The sequence below is a fragment of the Notamacropus eugenii genome, chromosome 4, assembly GCF_028372415.1.
Source record: "Notamacropus eugenii isolate mMacEug1 chromosome 4, mMacEug1.pri_v2, whole genome shotgun sequence".
NCBI classification, from domain to species: Eukaryota; Metazoa; Chordata; class Mammalia; order Diprotodontia; family Macropodidae; genus Notamacropus; species Notamacropus eugenii.
Window position 1 is genome coordinate 37,334,251 of NC_092875.1, and position 12,771 is coordinate 37,347,021.

The 12,771-nt window shown below is 47.0% G+C and overlaps 1 protein-coding gene across 2 annotated transcripts in view; it reads left to right on the forward strand.

Annotated features, from left to right (window-relative positions):
- The first annotated feature begins 3,314 nt into the window (after positions 1-3,314).
- MLXIP (MLX interacting protein) overlaps positions 3,315-12,771 on the forward strand; it is a 66,279-nt gene continuing 56,822 nt past the window's right edge. The window contains exon 1 of one of the 2 annotated variants that reach the window (XM_072600555.1): positions 3,315-3,902. In XM_072600555.1, coding sequence (XP_072456656.1) covers positions 3,445-3,902 — 458 coding nt within the window. In that variant the 5' untranslated portion in view covers positions 3,315-3,444. Of the gene's footprint in view, positions 3,903-4,556; positions 8,173-12,771 lie in introns of those variants that run through there. The other variant, XM_072600556.1, reaches the window with a different exon arrangement.

A 12,771-nucleotide genomic window follows, 5' to 3' on the forward strand; every position in this document is an offset into this window, starting at 1 on the left:
TTGCTTTTTTTTTTTTTTAAATCAGAATGTAAGTTCTCTGAGGGAAGAGGAAATTTCATTTTTGTCTTTATATCCCCAGCCCTTGGCACACGGCTTCTTGCAGACTGGGTGCTTTATGAATGCTTGTTGAATTAATATTCCAACTGTCACACCTCTAGTCCAAGCCCTTTATTATACATATCTTTCCACTTCCATCCTCTGCCAGTTTAGTAACACCGTGACAAAAAAGAAAAAAAAATTAGGTTAGTCCTCTCAACAAGGCAACAGTGGGCATGTCCACATTTTCCAAGGGTAGAGGTGCTCATTATACCCCACTCCCCCAAATCTCATCAAATTACCTGAGGAGCTTATCAATTTCATCAGGTTATCCTCTTCCCTGACTAAGCTGATTCCCTAATAGATACACATCATTTCCTTTATTACTCAGAAGAATCTTGAGCGATAAAGGCTACCATTTTTTTTTTTTATCATTTTCAATTTGTAGGTGAGGACACTGAGACTTACAAGGTTTAGGTGCCTTGCCCAGGGTCACCCAGCTGCTACCCGTCTGAATCGAAGTATTAAATCTCTTCAGATTTCAAGTCTGGCTCTCCCTCCTAGGATTTCCCCCAGGGCCTAGTATGGGGCCTCACCAAGAGCAAAGGCTTAATAAATGTTTGTTGAATGAATGAATGAAAGGCTTACCCGATTTACAAAGGCTCTTCTACTCATGATTTCATTAGATCTTTACAAATCTCCCATGAGGTCTTCAGGGCAGAGATTAGCCGATTGTGAAGAAACCCCCAGACAGGAAGGACACACCTTACCCAAGTTTTCTTTGTTGATAAGTTCGGTGGAGCTGGTCCCCGGCACCAGTTTGAAGGCTGTATTTTGACAATTCGTTTCAATCTTCCCTAGAGTCCAATGTATAGTCACAGGTAATTTATTTACCCTGGCCCAGGAGAGGGGAGTTGCTTTTTGGAGAGGGATAGGGATAACATTCAGTGGTGAGGGAGGTAGTGTGACAAGCAAGATTAATCGCTGTGGTGTGTGGAAAAAAGCAGAAGACTTAGACCCTGTGTAGACAGGAGATCTGAGCACTAGCCCACATCTGGCACTAATTGGTATGTGACTTTGGGCACACCACTCAATCTCAGGGTCTCAAGTATCTTCATCTGTAGGATGTAAATTCCTAAAGAAATAGGAATTACTTTACTTTTTTTTATTTCAAATTTTTTTATCCTTAGCCTGATGTATCTATCACAATACCAGGTATATAGTAGGGGCTTAATAAAGTTTATGACCTCACCAACTCTTCAGTTCAAGCACGGCCTTCTGCATAATGCCTTTCCCAATCCCCCTAAATGTCAGCTTCTCTTTCCAACTACTTTGTATTTCTTTCAACAAGTAAATGTCAACAAGCACCTACTATTTTACCATAGCCAGGCACTAAGCTAAATGCATATTTGTATTTATTCTCATTTCTTTTATCTAGCTCTCACCTGTCATCCATCTATCTTTCATCTACCTCTATTTTGTCTCTCTATTTGTGTCACTTGCCATCTAGCTATAATCTACCTCTATCCTCCATACCCCTCATCTTCCTATATCTACAGATCTACTTGGTCAGCCATCTCCAGTTGTCCAGATCTATATCTGATTCAGATGGCTCTGAAGGAGAAAGTGAGGCTGATGACTCTGCACTGCCCTCCCTCACTTAAATCCAATTTACTTGCAAGTCCTAAAATCACCTACCTGGTGTCATGGCCCTTTTCAAGAGTGAAGGACAAACCACAAGTGAGCAGTCCAAGCTGACCCAAGGGGGACCCAACTGGCTAGTTGCACCTGGGCTGAGCACCTGGGAGGTAAATGGCATGATACCCCTCTCCCCGCCTCCACGAGGGGTATCATGCCATTTACCTCCCAAGTGCTCAGCCCAAAGGAATGTAAATTTTGATGGCTGAAACCTAGCAAGATATCTAGGGATTTCTGGGCTAGATTTCTCTCTTAAAGACCACTACTTAAACCCAATTCACTCTGGCTCTCAAGGATTGGCCAGCAATAGGTTGGCCTCAAGCTCCACTTAGTGGTCATTGTTTGAGCCTGACCGCTCAGGGAGAGTGTAAATAGTAATTGATTCTGTTTTGGCCAGAAACCCTGAGGGGCTTCCCCTCCCAGACTGATTTGTTTGTTTGTTTTTAAAGATAAAAGGAGTCTTTCCTTGGCTCACTTCTTAACTAGTCTTAATGACAGACTCAGTCAAAGTGAGACAAGGGAAAGCCCTTAGCTGAACAAGGCCAAGGTCTCACACTGCATCCTGAGCCATCTCCAGTTTTCCTGATCTATGTCAGGCCACTGGGCCCAGATGGCTCCGGAGGAGAAAGTGAGGCTGGTGACTATGCCCAGCCCTGCCTCACTTAAATCCAAGTCTTGTGTAAGTCATGGCATCACCTCCCTGACGTCACGGTCGTCTTCCACAAGGAAGGACAAAGAGCAACAATGTATCTGTTTATGTATCCATCTCCTCTCCGTCTCCCTATGTCTCTCTAGCCCCAGCTACCCACCTACATCTGTCTCCCTGTCTTCCTTCGTTTCCTCCCCTTCCCCCTCCGTTTGCAGTAACTTTCTGAGCAGGGATTGCTTCCTTCTTTAGACTGGTACCCCGGGCACCCAGCAGAGTGAGGGGCACAGAGTAGGCGCCTCATAAGTGCTCGCGGAGCCATTATACAGGGAGGGTGTTCGCTAGGGGACGTGTCACTTCCCCTCCAGTGCCTGGGCTTCCTCCTCTGCAGAATGTCGGGGTGGGGCCCGGACTGGCCATTTATTACATCCCTGGCACCTCGGACATCCCCGGGCCTTCCGCCTCGCACTGCCTTGCCAGCAGTCTGGGGCAAGAAGAGCCTGGGTCCCGCTCCTGGGGTGGGCCTCGCATTCAGTAGGCGCTTAAAAAGTGCTCGCACGGGACTGTCTGGCGTGGAGCTCCCTTGTCTCGGAGTTCCCGCAGCACAGAAGTTGCTTTGGGGCGGGGAGGAGGCGTTGGAGGGGCGGGGACGTCTTGTTTGCCCAGCGAGGGAAGGAGGCCCAGGAGAAGGGGAGGGAAGGAGGTGGGGGGCGGGGCGCCCGAATGTTGCGCTGGTTTAAAAAAAAAAAAAAAGAAAATTTTTTTGTCCTCCGTGGCTCAGGGTAAATCGCACACCCCGGGCGCAGGCCTTGCGCCTTTAAGAGCCCGGCAGGGGCCGCTGATTGGCCGCGCCGCTCCGTGACGTAGAAGGAGGCGGGGCTTGATCCGGGCGGTAGTCTCCCCCGCCTCAGGCTCCTCCGGGGGAGCGAGCGGCAGGAGGCGGCGGCGGAGGCGGCGGCAGTTCGAACCTGGCCCCGGCCCGGCCCCGGGCCCCGGCCCCAGCCCCGCGCTCGGCTCCAGCCTCGGCCCCGGCCCCGGGGGATGCCCCCGGCGGGCCTGCCCTCATGGCCGCCGACGTCTTCATGTGCTCGCCCCGCCGGCCTCGCGGCGGGACCCGCCCGGTGCTGCTCAAAGCGCCGGCTCCCGACGACGACGACGACGACTCGGACACGGACGAGCCCTCGGCCGCCGCGGCCCCAGCGGGCTCCGGCCCCCCGGGCGGCCCGGCCCGGCTCGCCCCCGCCGGCTGCCCGGACGAGGATGAGGACGACGAGGCGGAGGACGACGAGGCGGCGGCGGAGGAGCCCGGGGGGCGGCGGCGGGGCCGGCAGCAGATCATCCACAGCGGCCACTTCATGGTGTCGTCCCCGCACCGCGAGCACCCGCCCAAGAAGGGCTACGACTTCGACACGGTCAACAAGCAGACGTGCCAGACGTACAGCTTCGGCAAGACCAGCTCGTGCCATCTGTCCATCGACGCGTCCCTCACCAAGCTCTTCGAGTGCATGACCCTGGCCTACAGGTGGGCACGGGCGCCGCCCCCTCCCGCGGGGTCCCCTCCCCTAGCCTTCCGCCAACGCCACGGTCCTGTGCCAGGGCTCCGTGCACGGCTCCCAGCGGGGGTGGGCCCGGGCATGACATCCCCCCTAGGGCCCACGCCCTGGCCCCCTCTGCTGCCAACCTGCTCACCTGCCCACCCACACACCCACAGACACCCCTTCCCAGCGAAGGGCACTCCGGGGCCTCCCTTCCTCCACTCCTCCGAGGACGCCCACTTTTGTTCCCCAGTCTTCTACCTGGGAGACTCGGGCATGACCCTCCACGCCTCGGCCCCTTCAGCTGCCAAGCTACCCACCTACACATCCCTCGTTCGATGGTGGCCCGGAGACGATGGCTCACTCCCCGGTACCTACCCCACCCGTCCCCTCTGCTGCAGGAGGGGGAACACATCCTCTCATACATCCTTCCCCACATGCAATCACACTCAGGTGGGGAAGAACCTGCCTCCTACACACCCACCTTCTCACTTGTCAGTTCTGGGGGATGGCGACCCTTCCTCAACACAAGCTGCTTATCTCCCTGTACTTCCAGCTGGTGTTTCTCCCTCCTCCTTGACATTCCCCCTGCGCCTTCCAGAGCAGGGTGCTCATTCGGCTATTATTCCTTCCCCTACTCCCCCCTATCCCCTCCATCCCCATCTAGGGGTTGATGGGATGACCACCCCCTGCACACATACAGAGGCACATGCGTTCTGGTTCATTCCTCCAAATTGGAGAATCCTAGAGACAAAGATGATCATTCCTTCCCCCTTGCAGACCTACATGTACCTCCCTCTCAGCTGGGGATGATAATAATAACTAACACTTACGTAGCATTTTAAAGTTCACCGTCTCTAGATATGATCTCATTTGATCTCACAGCTAACCTGTGAGGTGAGTGCTGTAATCCGATGAGGAAACCAGAGGCTCTGAGATATTACATGGCTAGTGAAGGTCTGAGGCAGGATTTGAATGCTGGTCTTCCAAGCTCTAACACTCTTATTTGCCTTGCCACCCAACTGCCTTGGCACTTAGATGACTCTCCCACAGGGGAGAAGCATGGTTTTCTCCTCCCATGGAGATCAACTCTGCAGGAGATTGCTGAACTTGTTTCTCCCTCTACCCCATCTCTCCTCCCACACATTCTGTCTCCCATGGAGATCTACCTCCTTCATCCAGCTCAGGAACCTGGGAGGTGATTCCCCTAAACACGGGATGTTCCTCACTGCTTCTGTACAGATACAGGGTGTCCACACTCTCCACACTCCAGTGAATATTGTCTTTGCAGCCATTCCTTCACTCCTTCCCACCTAAATATGGATCCTAACCCCATGAGAGACTTGGTGGTGACCTCTACATGCACTACATGATGGGGAGGTCTCTGCCCACTCACCCGTATGTCCATTTCTCTCCTTTATGGAGACCTCTATTTCTTTTCCATCTGTCCATACAGAGTTCCACTCCCCCTCCCATGGGGACTTTACCCTCCTCACCCCTGGCTGGGAACCTGAGCTGACTTCCTGAACATGCATTTAGGGAGCTCCTCTTTCTACCCATAAATCCACTGGAAATGCTCCTTTCTATGGGGAGCTTTGGGGAGACAGGACTGAAGGGATCTGGTCTACTCATTCTAATTGGAAAGTCTTCCTTCTACCTTCCCCCATCAAGGAAACCCACACTAGAATTGCCCCGGCTTGCCTTGCTCTCCCCTGGGAATTCTCCAGGATCCAGGCTTTACCTTCTTCCTCCCTTTGAGGGACCTGGGAGAAGGCCCTTCCACACCCAGTCTGGGAGTTCCCTCAACCCTCAATCTAGCCCTGTAGATCTGGGAGACCAGGAGTGGGAGGAGACCTTGAGAAATATCACCATACTCCTTCCTCAGTCCACCCTGGGAGCTCCCCACTCAGTTCCCTTCTCAGATCTCCCCCTTCACTTCCCCGTGGGCAATAGGAAGGTTCTGTCCTCCTTCCCCAAGGATCTCTGCAGCCTGGCTTCTTGCCAGGCTGACAAGCAGAAAAGGAGAACCAGGGGGTTTGAGAGCCAAAAGGAACTTGGATGCTGCTCCCTGAAATCTCCTTGCTTAGGACGCTAAAACTGAAAGAGACCTTTAGAGATTCATTGGGTTTCTGATCCTCATGTTACAGAGGAGGAAGTTGAGCCTCCAGGAGGTTGTGACTTGTTCATGGCTAAGAGGCAGAAAGCAGGGTTTTCTCATCTTGTGTAAAGAGAGGATGGACATGTTGCAGGGGGTGGTTGTGAGGAAGGGGTTTTGGAAAACTTGAGGACTACAGAAATGTTGGTTATCATTATCTTGCATAAAATTTACAGTTAGAATGGACCTTCTAGGGTTTCTTAATCTTTTTGTGTGTTGGGTCCCTTGGACAATCTGGTGAAGTCTGGACCCATTCTCATAATGTTTTTAACTGTATAAAATAAAATGCAGGAAATTATAAAGGAAACTAATGACATTGAAAAAATTGTCAAAATCTTTTAAAAATGAATTCTTAGAACTTACATTAAGAACCTCTGATCTAGTCCTTTCTCCTCAATTCTACATTGGAGTTGACTGAAATGTAACCCTTCTGGGGCTCAGTTTCTTTTGTAAAGTGAAGAGGTTAGTTTAGGCTAATTTATTAAATATTGTGTGTAGGTGTTGGGGATACTGGGACAAAAACCAAATACTCCCTTGCCTGAAGGATCTTAACTTGTAGGAGAGTAGAGGAGCTGAGGTAATGTATACACAAATAAATGTAGATACAAAGTATTTGGGGGAAGTGGGGGGATTCTCAGAAAAGGCCAGATAGCTTGGAAGCTGAGCCTGGAAGGAAGGAAGGGAGAGTCAAAGTTAGGTGTATATTCCAGGCCTAAACTTGGGACATGCAGTCAGGAGATGGAATGTTGTGTCTGAGGAGTGTATGTACCCATCTGGGAGGACAGAATAGGCCGGCTTGTGAAGGGCCTTAAACGCCGCCATCAAGGGGGTTTGACCCATGGAGCCGTTGGCATTTTCTTAAGGGAGGGAAGTGACATGGTCAGACCTGTCCTTTAGGAGGATGACAGTTGTGCTAAAGATGGATTGAAGAGTGGTGAGCCCAGTTCTGAACTATGACTGTGATCTTAGCAGTGCTTCTCATTCCCTTAGTACTCTGCTTACTCCGGGCATTCCTTTAGACATGGTTGTCTCCATTCTGTAGAGGAGCTCTGGGCCTGTCATCAGATGGCTTGAGAGGACTGAAGTGGTCTTCCTGTGGTTGCACAGCTGACAGCTCTCCAAGCCAGGCCTTTTGGCTACAAGTCAGTGCTCTTGGCCATTTAGCTGTGTGCCTCAGTCATGCTGCCTCTGATCTTAGAAACCAGCCTCCATCATTTTTGTCCGGAGGAAGAAGCTGAGGGGCAGGGAGGCATGCTCAAGGGCAATTTCTCATTCTTACTTGCCATGCTTAAGCCTTGGGTAAGTAGTGGGATGAAGACCAGACTCCAGCTCCTCAGATTTCTTGGCCATAGGCCCCTACTGGGATCCTGACTCCTGCCCCATTCACTGTGGAGATACCCTGGGCATTTGGGACCTCTTTAGCCCAACAGGTGGGTAAGATGTTTAAAGTTGAGAGGGAAAGAGATTGGACTTCCAGGTTATCCCAGCTGGCAGGACCTGGGGGTGACTGATTTGATGTAGAATTCATTTTAGGTAGATGGTGATAGAATGTCATTGACTTCTTACAACTCAGCTTTCTTACCTTTCTCCAACACCCTTTTTGCTCAGAGAAATCTTAGGATGTTGGAGCTGGAAAAGATCTTAAGGATCAGAGGATTATTTAGAGGTTATCCAGAGAAGGGAAGAAAGGTGCTTGTCCAAGGGGGACATACTGAGCTGCTGATAGTTAGGATTTAGGGTCTCCTGACTTCTGGTCCAGTCTTCTGTTCATTCTACTTCTGGCAGAGGGCTTACAGGTTTTAGACAAAAAGCCCCACCTCTTCCCTGTGGCAGTTACTGGGAACCCTAGATGTGCTTACAAGGAACTGTTGGGTACATGCCTCATGCTAAAGCTGAGCTTTGTGTGTTGGGAGTCACCAGCTGTTGGAGGGGTAGCCAGCCCTTTCTTGGAGCAGTGGGAATCTCGGGGCCTGGAGGGATGTTCCACCAGCTTTTAAATATTGGAATGGAGAGCCTGCTGGTCCTGGGGTGGCCGTGCCCAACACCATATTTGTAGTCTGATTTCAATGCCAGAAGAATCCCAGAGCCATCTCTCAAGATAGGTGCTGAGGCGGGGAAGGGGTGGAAGGATTAAAGATCCTTTGCTTAAAGATCACTGTGCATGCATTAAGGATTTGTACCACTTAGCTTCTTCACTTTCTTTGGAAGATCTGCTGGTGCTTAGCCCTTCACACTTGGGATTAGGATCACTGGTGAGCTGGGCTGGCAGGGGCTGTCCCAGATCTGGTCTGCAAACAGAGTAAGAAAACTCAGCTCAGTCACCTTGACTGGGAGCCTTTCTCCAGGAATAGTGTATGCTGTAAAGAAAAGAAATGGGAACTTCTTTCTTCTCCTTGGTAAGCTGAGTTGCTGTTTTCTAAACAGTTAGCAACTAGTTTAACCTTAATGTAAGTAAGTCAGATGTAGTTAAAATAGTAGAAACTTGCCTGTGGTTGGCATTGTTTTTCCTTCTGGAAGAAATAATTAAGCTATATGTTCCTCTGAGTTCTGGTAAGAGCTCCCATTTCCTTTCAAAAGAATTTCCTTGGTGACTTATTTGTCACATGTCTGCCCCTTAGCTCTGACTTCCATCTTCTAAGGCATAGTGCTGGCAGTTCCTCCCCTGGCGCTCTGGGTTTGCTTATTTGCATCAGCACAGAGCTGGGTGGGGGCTTTCTATTTAAAAAGTAAAATGGCAGTGTTGCTCAAGGAGGCCCCTTGAGCTTGTATTGTTCTGTTGGGGAAAATCCAAGCAGTACAGCCCCTCTGGCTTGCCGTGTACCTGTTAGCATTTGGGGGAGCCTTTTTCTTAAGTCACATGAGAAAAGTAACAGTTTAGGGAGACAATTCCATTATTAGATATTATTGGATATTATAATGGATCTTAGCTATATCCATTGTTTGAGCGGACACTCATCTCTTTCTGTAAAATGAAGGCATTGAATCAGCCTTAGCGCTCTCTACCAGCTTTACACTTGTGAGCCTGTGACTTAACTTTTCTGTAAACTTCTGGAAGCCTCGCTGGGGCCTCGCTGATTCAGGAGGGAGAGAAAAGGGCTAAAAACTTAGTTTACCCCAGCTGTTTTACCAGAAGAGGGGAAAGCCAAAGTCCTCCTCTTCTGTGGTGTTTGGTAATCGCGTTTTCTTAAACTGCTCATGGAAACCTGGGCTTAGTAGTGGCAGGCCACCACACACAGACCTGGCAGGCCTGTTGGCCATGCTCTGCTGCTCAAGAGTGCATGTATGTATTCGTTCAATGAAGAGGACTGTGAGAGATTAGCTGAAATTAGTAGTGACTGAAAAGTGGTTTCTTTATGTCTAGGCATTGAATGTGTTCAATTCAATTTAATGTCCATTTGTATTCTTAGAATTTTTAAAAAACCATAACTTTTTTGTATCAATGTCTGTTAAAGATAATTCCGCAAAAAGAGGAAATTTTGAAAAGGCAAGTGTTCGTTCTCTCATTTGAATGTTTTTAATTTCTAGGGACCTATTAAAATATCAAGTCCAAAGTACAGAAGAAATGCAAGTATGAGATTAGGCCATTTGAGTTTACTTTTAGTAATCTTGTATAGTGTGTGCTGTTTCCAAATTTAATAACTACTCCATGATTCTGGCATTTGCAAACAAGACGTAGCAAATTTGAAAACACAAATTTTAAAAGCAAAAATATAGACAGGTAATAAACGTACCTGACATGTAAGTAAAGGGGAAATTTGCTTTTGTGTGTGAAACATTCTTACAAGGGTAGCTGGCCATTAAGTATTGTTCAAATTGGAAGCCTGTGCTTATAATATTGTTAGATTCAGGATAAAATTGATCTGAAATTTTTTTTAAATCAGCCTTGTGTTATTTACTATCATTAGGAATTTACATTTTAAAAAATAAAATATATTTTAATTTCAGTCTCCACATGTCCCAAAAATCTTAATGCAGTTTGAAGCTTCAATAGCTTCATTATAAATTGTATTTAAAAACCCATTTAAATAAAATAATAAGAAAAATGAACCTGCACCATGGATCAGAAAACCCGCAAGGGACTACGAGCAATTGTACCATGTTTGCAAGCCTCTGAATTTTAGGAACTCTTAACCCTACACCAAACGATACATATATGGAACTTATTTTTTGAATAATTTATGTCAATACTGTTTGGTGTTTCCCTTAGTCATTTCCAGATATGTGCCAAAGACAAACAAAACTGGTAAGCAAAATCAGAGACTGCTTGGGTCTGAGAGTGTATATGCAACCATTGCCTTCTTTTTAGCAGAAGGAAGTAAATGAATTTCCTCTTCTCTTTTCCAGGACCAAGATTGGCCATTGCTATTTCTTGGTGTTTGGCATCATTACAGTGATTGATGATGATTTATTTGTACTAAAATGAGCCCAATAGAAAAAAAAAAGACAAGTGTGGGTAAATCTTCACGTTTGTTTACGTACACCTCTGTTTTCTTAATTATAGAATAAATTCAGCATCCATATGGATTTGCACAGCAGGTTCCTGCTGTCCTTATTTTAGTGGCAAGCCTAATTTAAAAATTTTCCTGCAGATGCTTCACCAATGTTTTATTTTACAAAAAGGGCTTTGCCACTGGAAAAAGTGTGAGAACTGCTTGGCCCAAGGCTTACTATTAAATAGTCCAGGGAAGAACATTTCATCAAGGGGATTCCCCCTGCCCCCAGCCAGCATTTACTTTAGCAATATTATTTTCTGAAGAAACTGAGCTTTGCTTTTGAAGTAAGTGAGGAGCCTTAGGATGACTTCTGTCTTACTTGGCAGTTTTTGTAGTTAGTGGGTAAATTTATTTTGCCTGTTAAAGACATTCCATCCCTGTTTTGCCTTTGCCTTTGCTAGGTTTTGTAGCTGTAGATCCCCCTCATTGTTTCCTTGTGTGAGACTGGCAGAGGGATGCACTTCCTTTAACTGGCAGTGAGGTCCTTGACTGCAGAAGCTGACAGAGGAGTGACCCAAAGACAGTTGGCTGGGCTGTGATGTCTGGCAGACAAATGAGAATACAGTGGCAGGTTCTTCTGTGGCAGAGCTGGCTTCCTGAGGAGGGCCAGCGTGACTAGCTAGGAAGAGAATGAAGGGAACATTAGAAAAACAGTTCCACTGGGATTTGAACCTTGATGACTTCCACTTGAAGATCTCCTCTTTTCTTCTTCCCGGATGTAGGACTTTTGTCAATACTGTTAGAGAGAGCTGATAATAGGGAGGGCCAGCTGGTGCTTTTCTGCACTAATGTTCCTAGTCTAGGTTCTGTCTACCTTCAGCTTCCTGTCCCTTGACCTCATTGTTCTCATTCCCTCCACCCCCATCCCACCATTGGTACACTCTGTGCTTTTTGGCCTTGATTTCCTGTTAACTGCTGCTGTTTCCATATGGGGTTCAAGTGTTTATTTGGGGAGGAACAAATTGTAGGAGAATGTTGGCTTTAGCATACTAGACTTGTCCATTTGTGAAAAGGCAGAGTCTCTGCTTCCTGCCCAGGAAGAGTGCATGTGGGTGTGACTTAGCAGTCCCCAAAAGGAAATGAGAAGAAGCAATAGCTTATATTTCATTGTTCAGTGAAACCTTCCTTTTCCTTACCCCAGGGAACAGATGAACTGTCTGGTTAGGAGCTCCCTTAAATAAACTAAGTTGGACTCAACTGTAAGAAGCTAGAAGAGAAAAAATAGGAACCAATGGCAAGTGGAGCAGATTTCTGCAGATCTCTGGTTCTTGAACCCAAAGTAGCCCTTAAAGTAATAATTTCTTTCTCTGCCTCCCAAGTTCCTCTACATCCCTTTCCCCAACATATTTTCTTGTTCTATTCTGAATGCTAAGCATGGAAATAACCTTGTAATGGTTACCTTGGTGAGTCAGACAGGATTAAATGGTCTCTACAGCAGAAAATAATTTGCTTAATCTGAAATCCTATAGTCAGACAATTGGAATGGGAAAGGAGTTCCTTAGTTTTGGGGAAGGTAGTTATGTCAGGTTGGAACCCCACTGTAAATGACCAGTTGTGTAAACCTTGGTCTGTTGATTCTTCATATACCTGCATTTTCCATATACACAAATGGGGGCAAATTATACTTGTCTCAGTAAGACTTTTAACATGATGTAGTAGTAAGAACTAGATAGGAGTTTAGCAGAAAGGATCTGATGCCAACTTATCTGCAAAGTAGCAAGCCTTTTTCAGCCAGCTTCTGTTTTAAAAGTCTGTAATTCTGTATTTTCGGTAAGACTGGGTTAAAAGATGTCAAATAGAATCATTATGGGGGGGCTGTCAACATTTATTTAGTTTCAGATAGTTCTATTAAAAACATTAATTGTGGTAGGTTCTTGCCTTCTTTACATGGAAGCAATGCTGTGCGTGTTTATCACCTATAAAAATTCCAGTAAAATCATGTATAATTTTATTCCCTGCCCCCCTTATTTTGAGCATTTTGGTCAAAATGTTTGTCTCGTACACTTGATGTGAAAATTAAAGGAGAGAGCTTCATTTCTCTATACGAATCATTTGTAAAGGTTTTCTACTTAATTATATGTTTGAGAAGGGTATAAATCAAGGGAGGAGGGCAGTTTAACCTCTTAGCTTTCCATAGGCTACAATGCTTGAGAATGCATGTCTAGGTAGCACATATTAATTGTTAGTTACAACAGTAAGAAGTTAGAG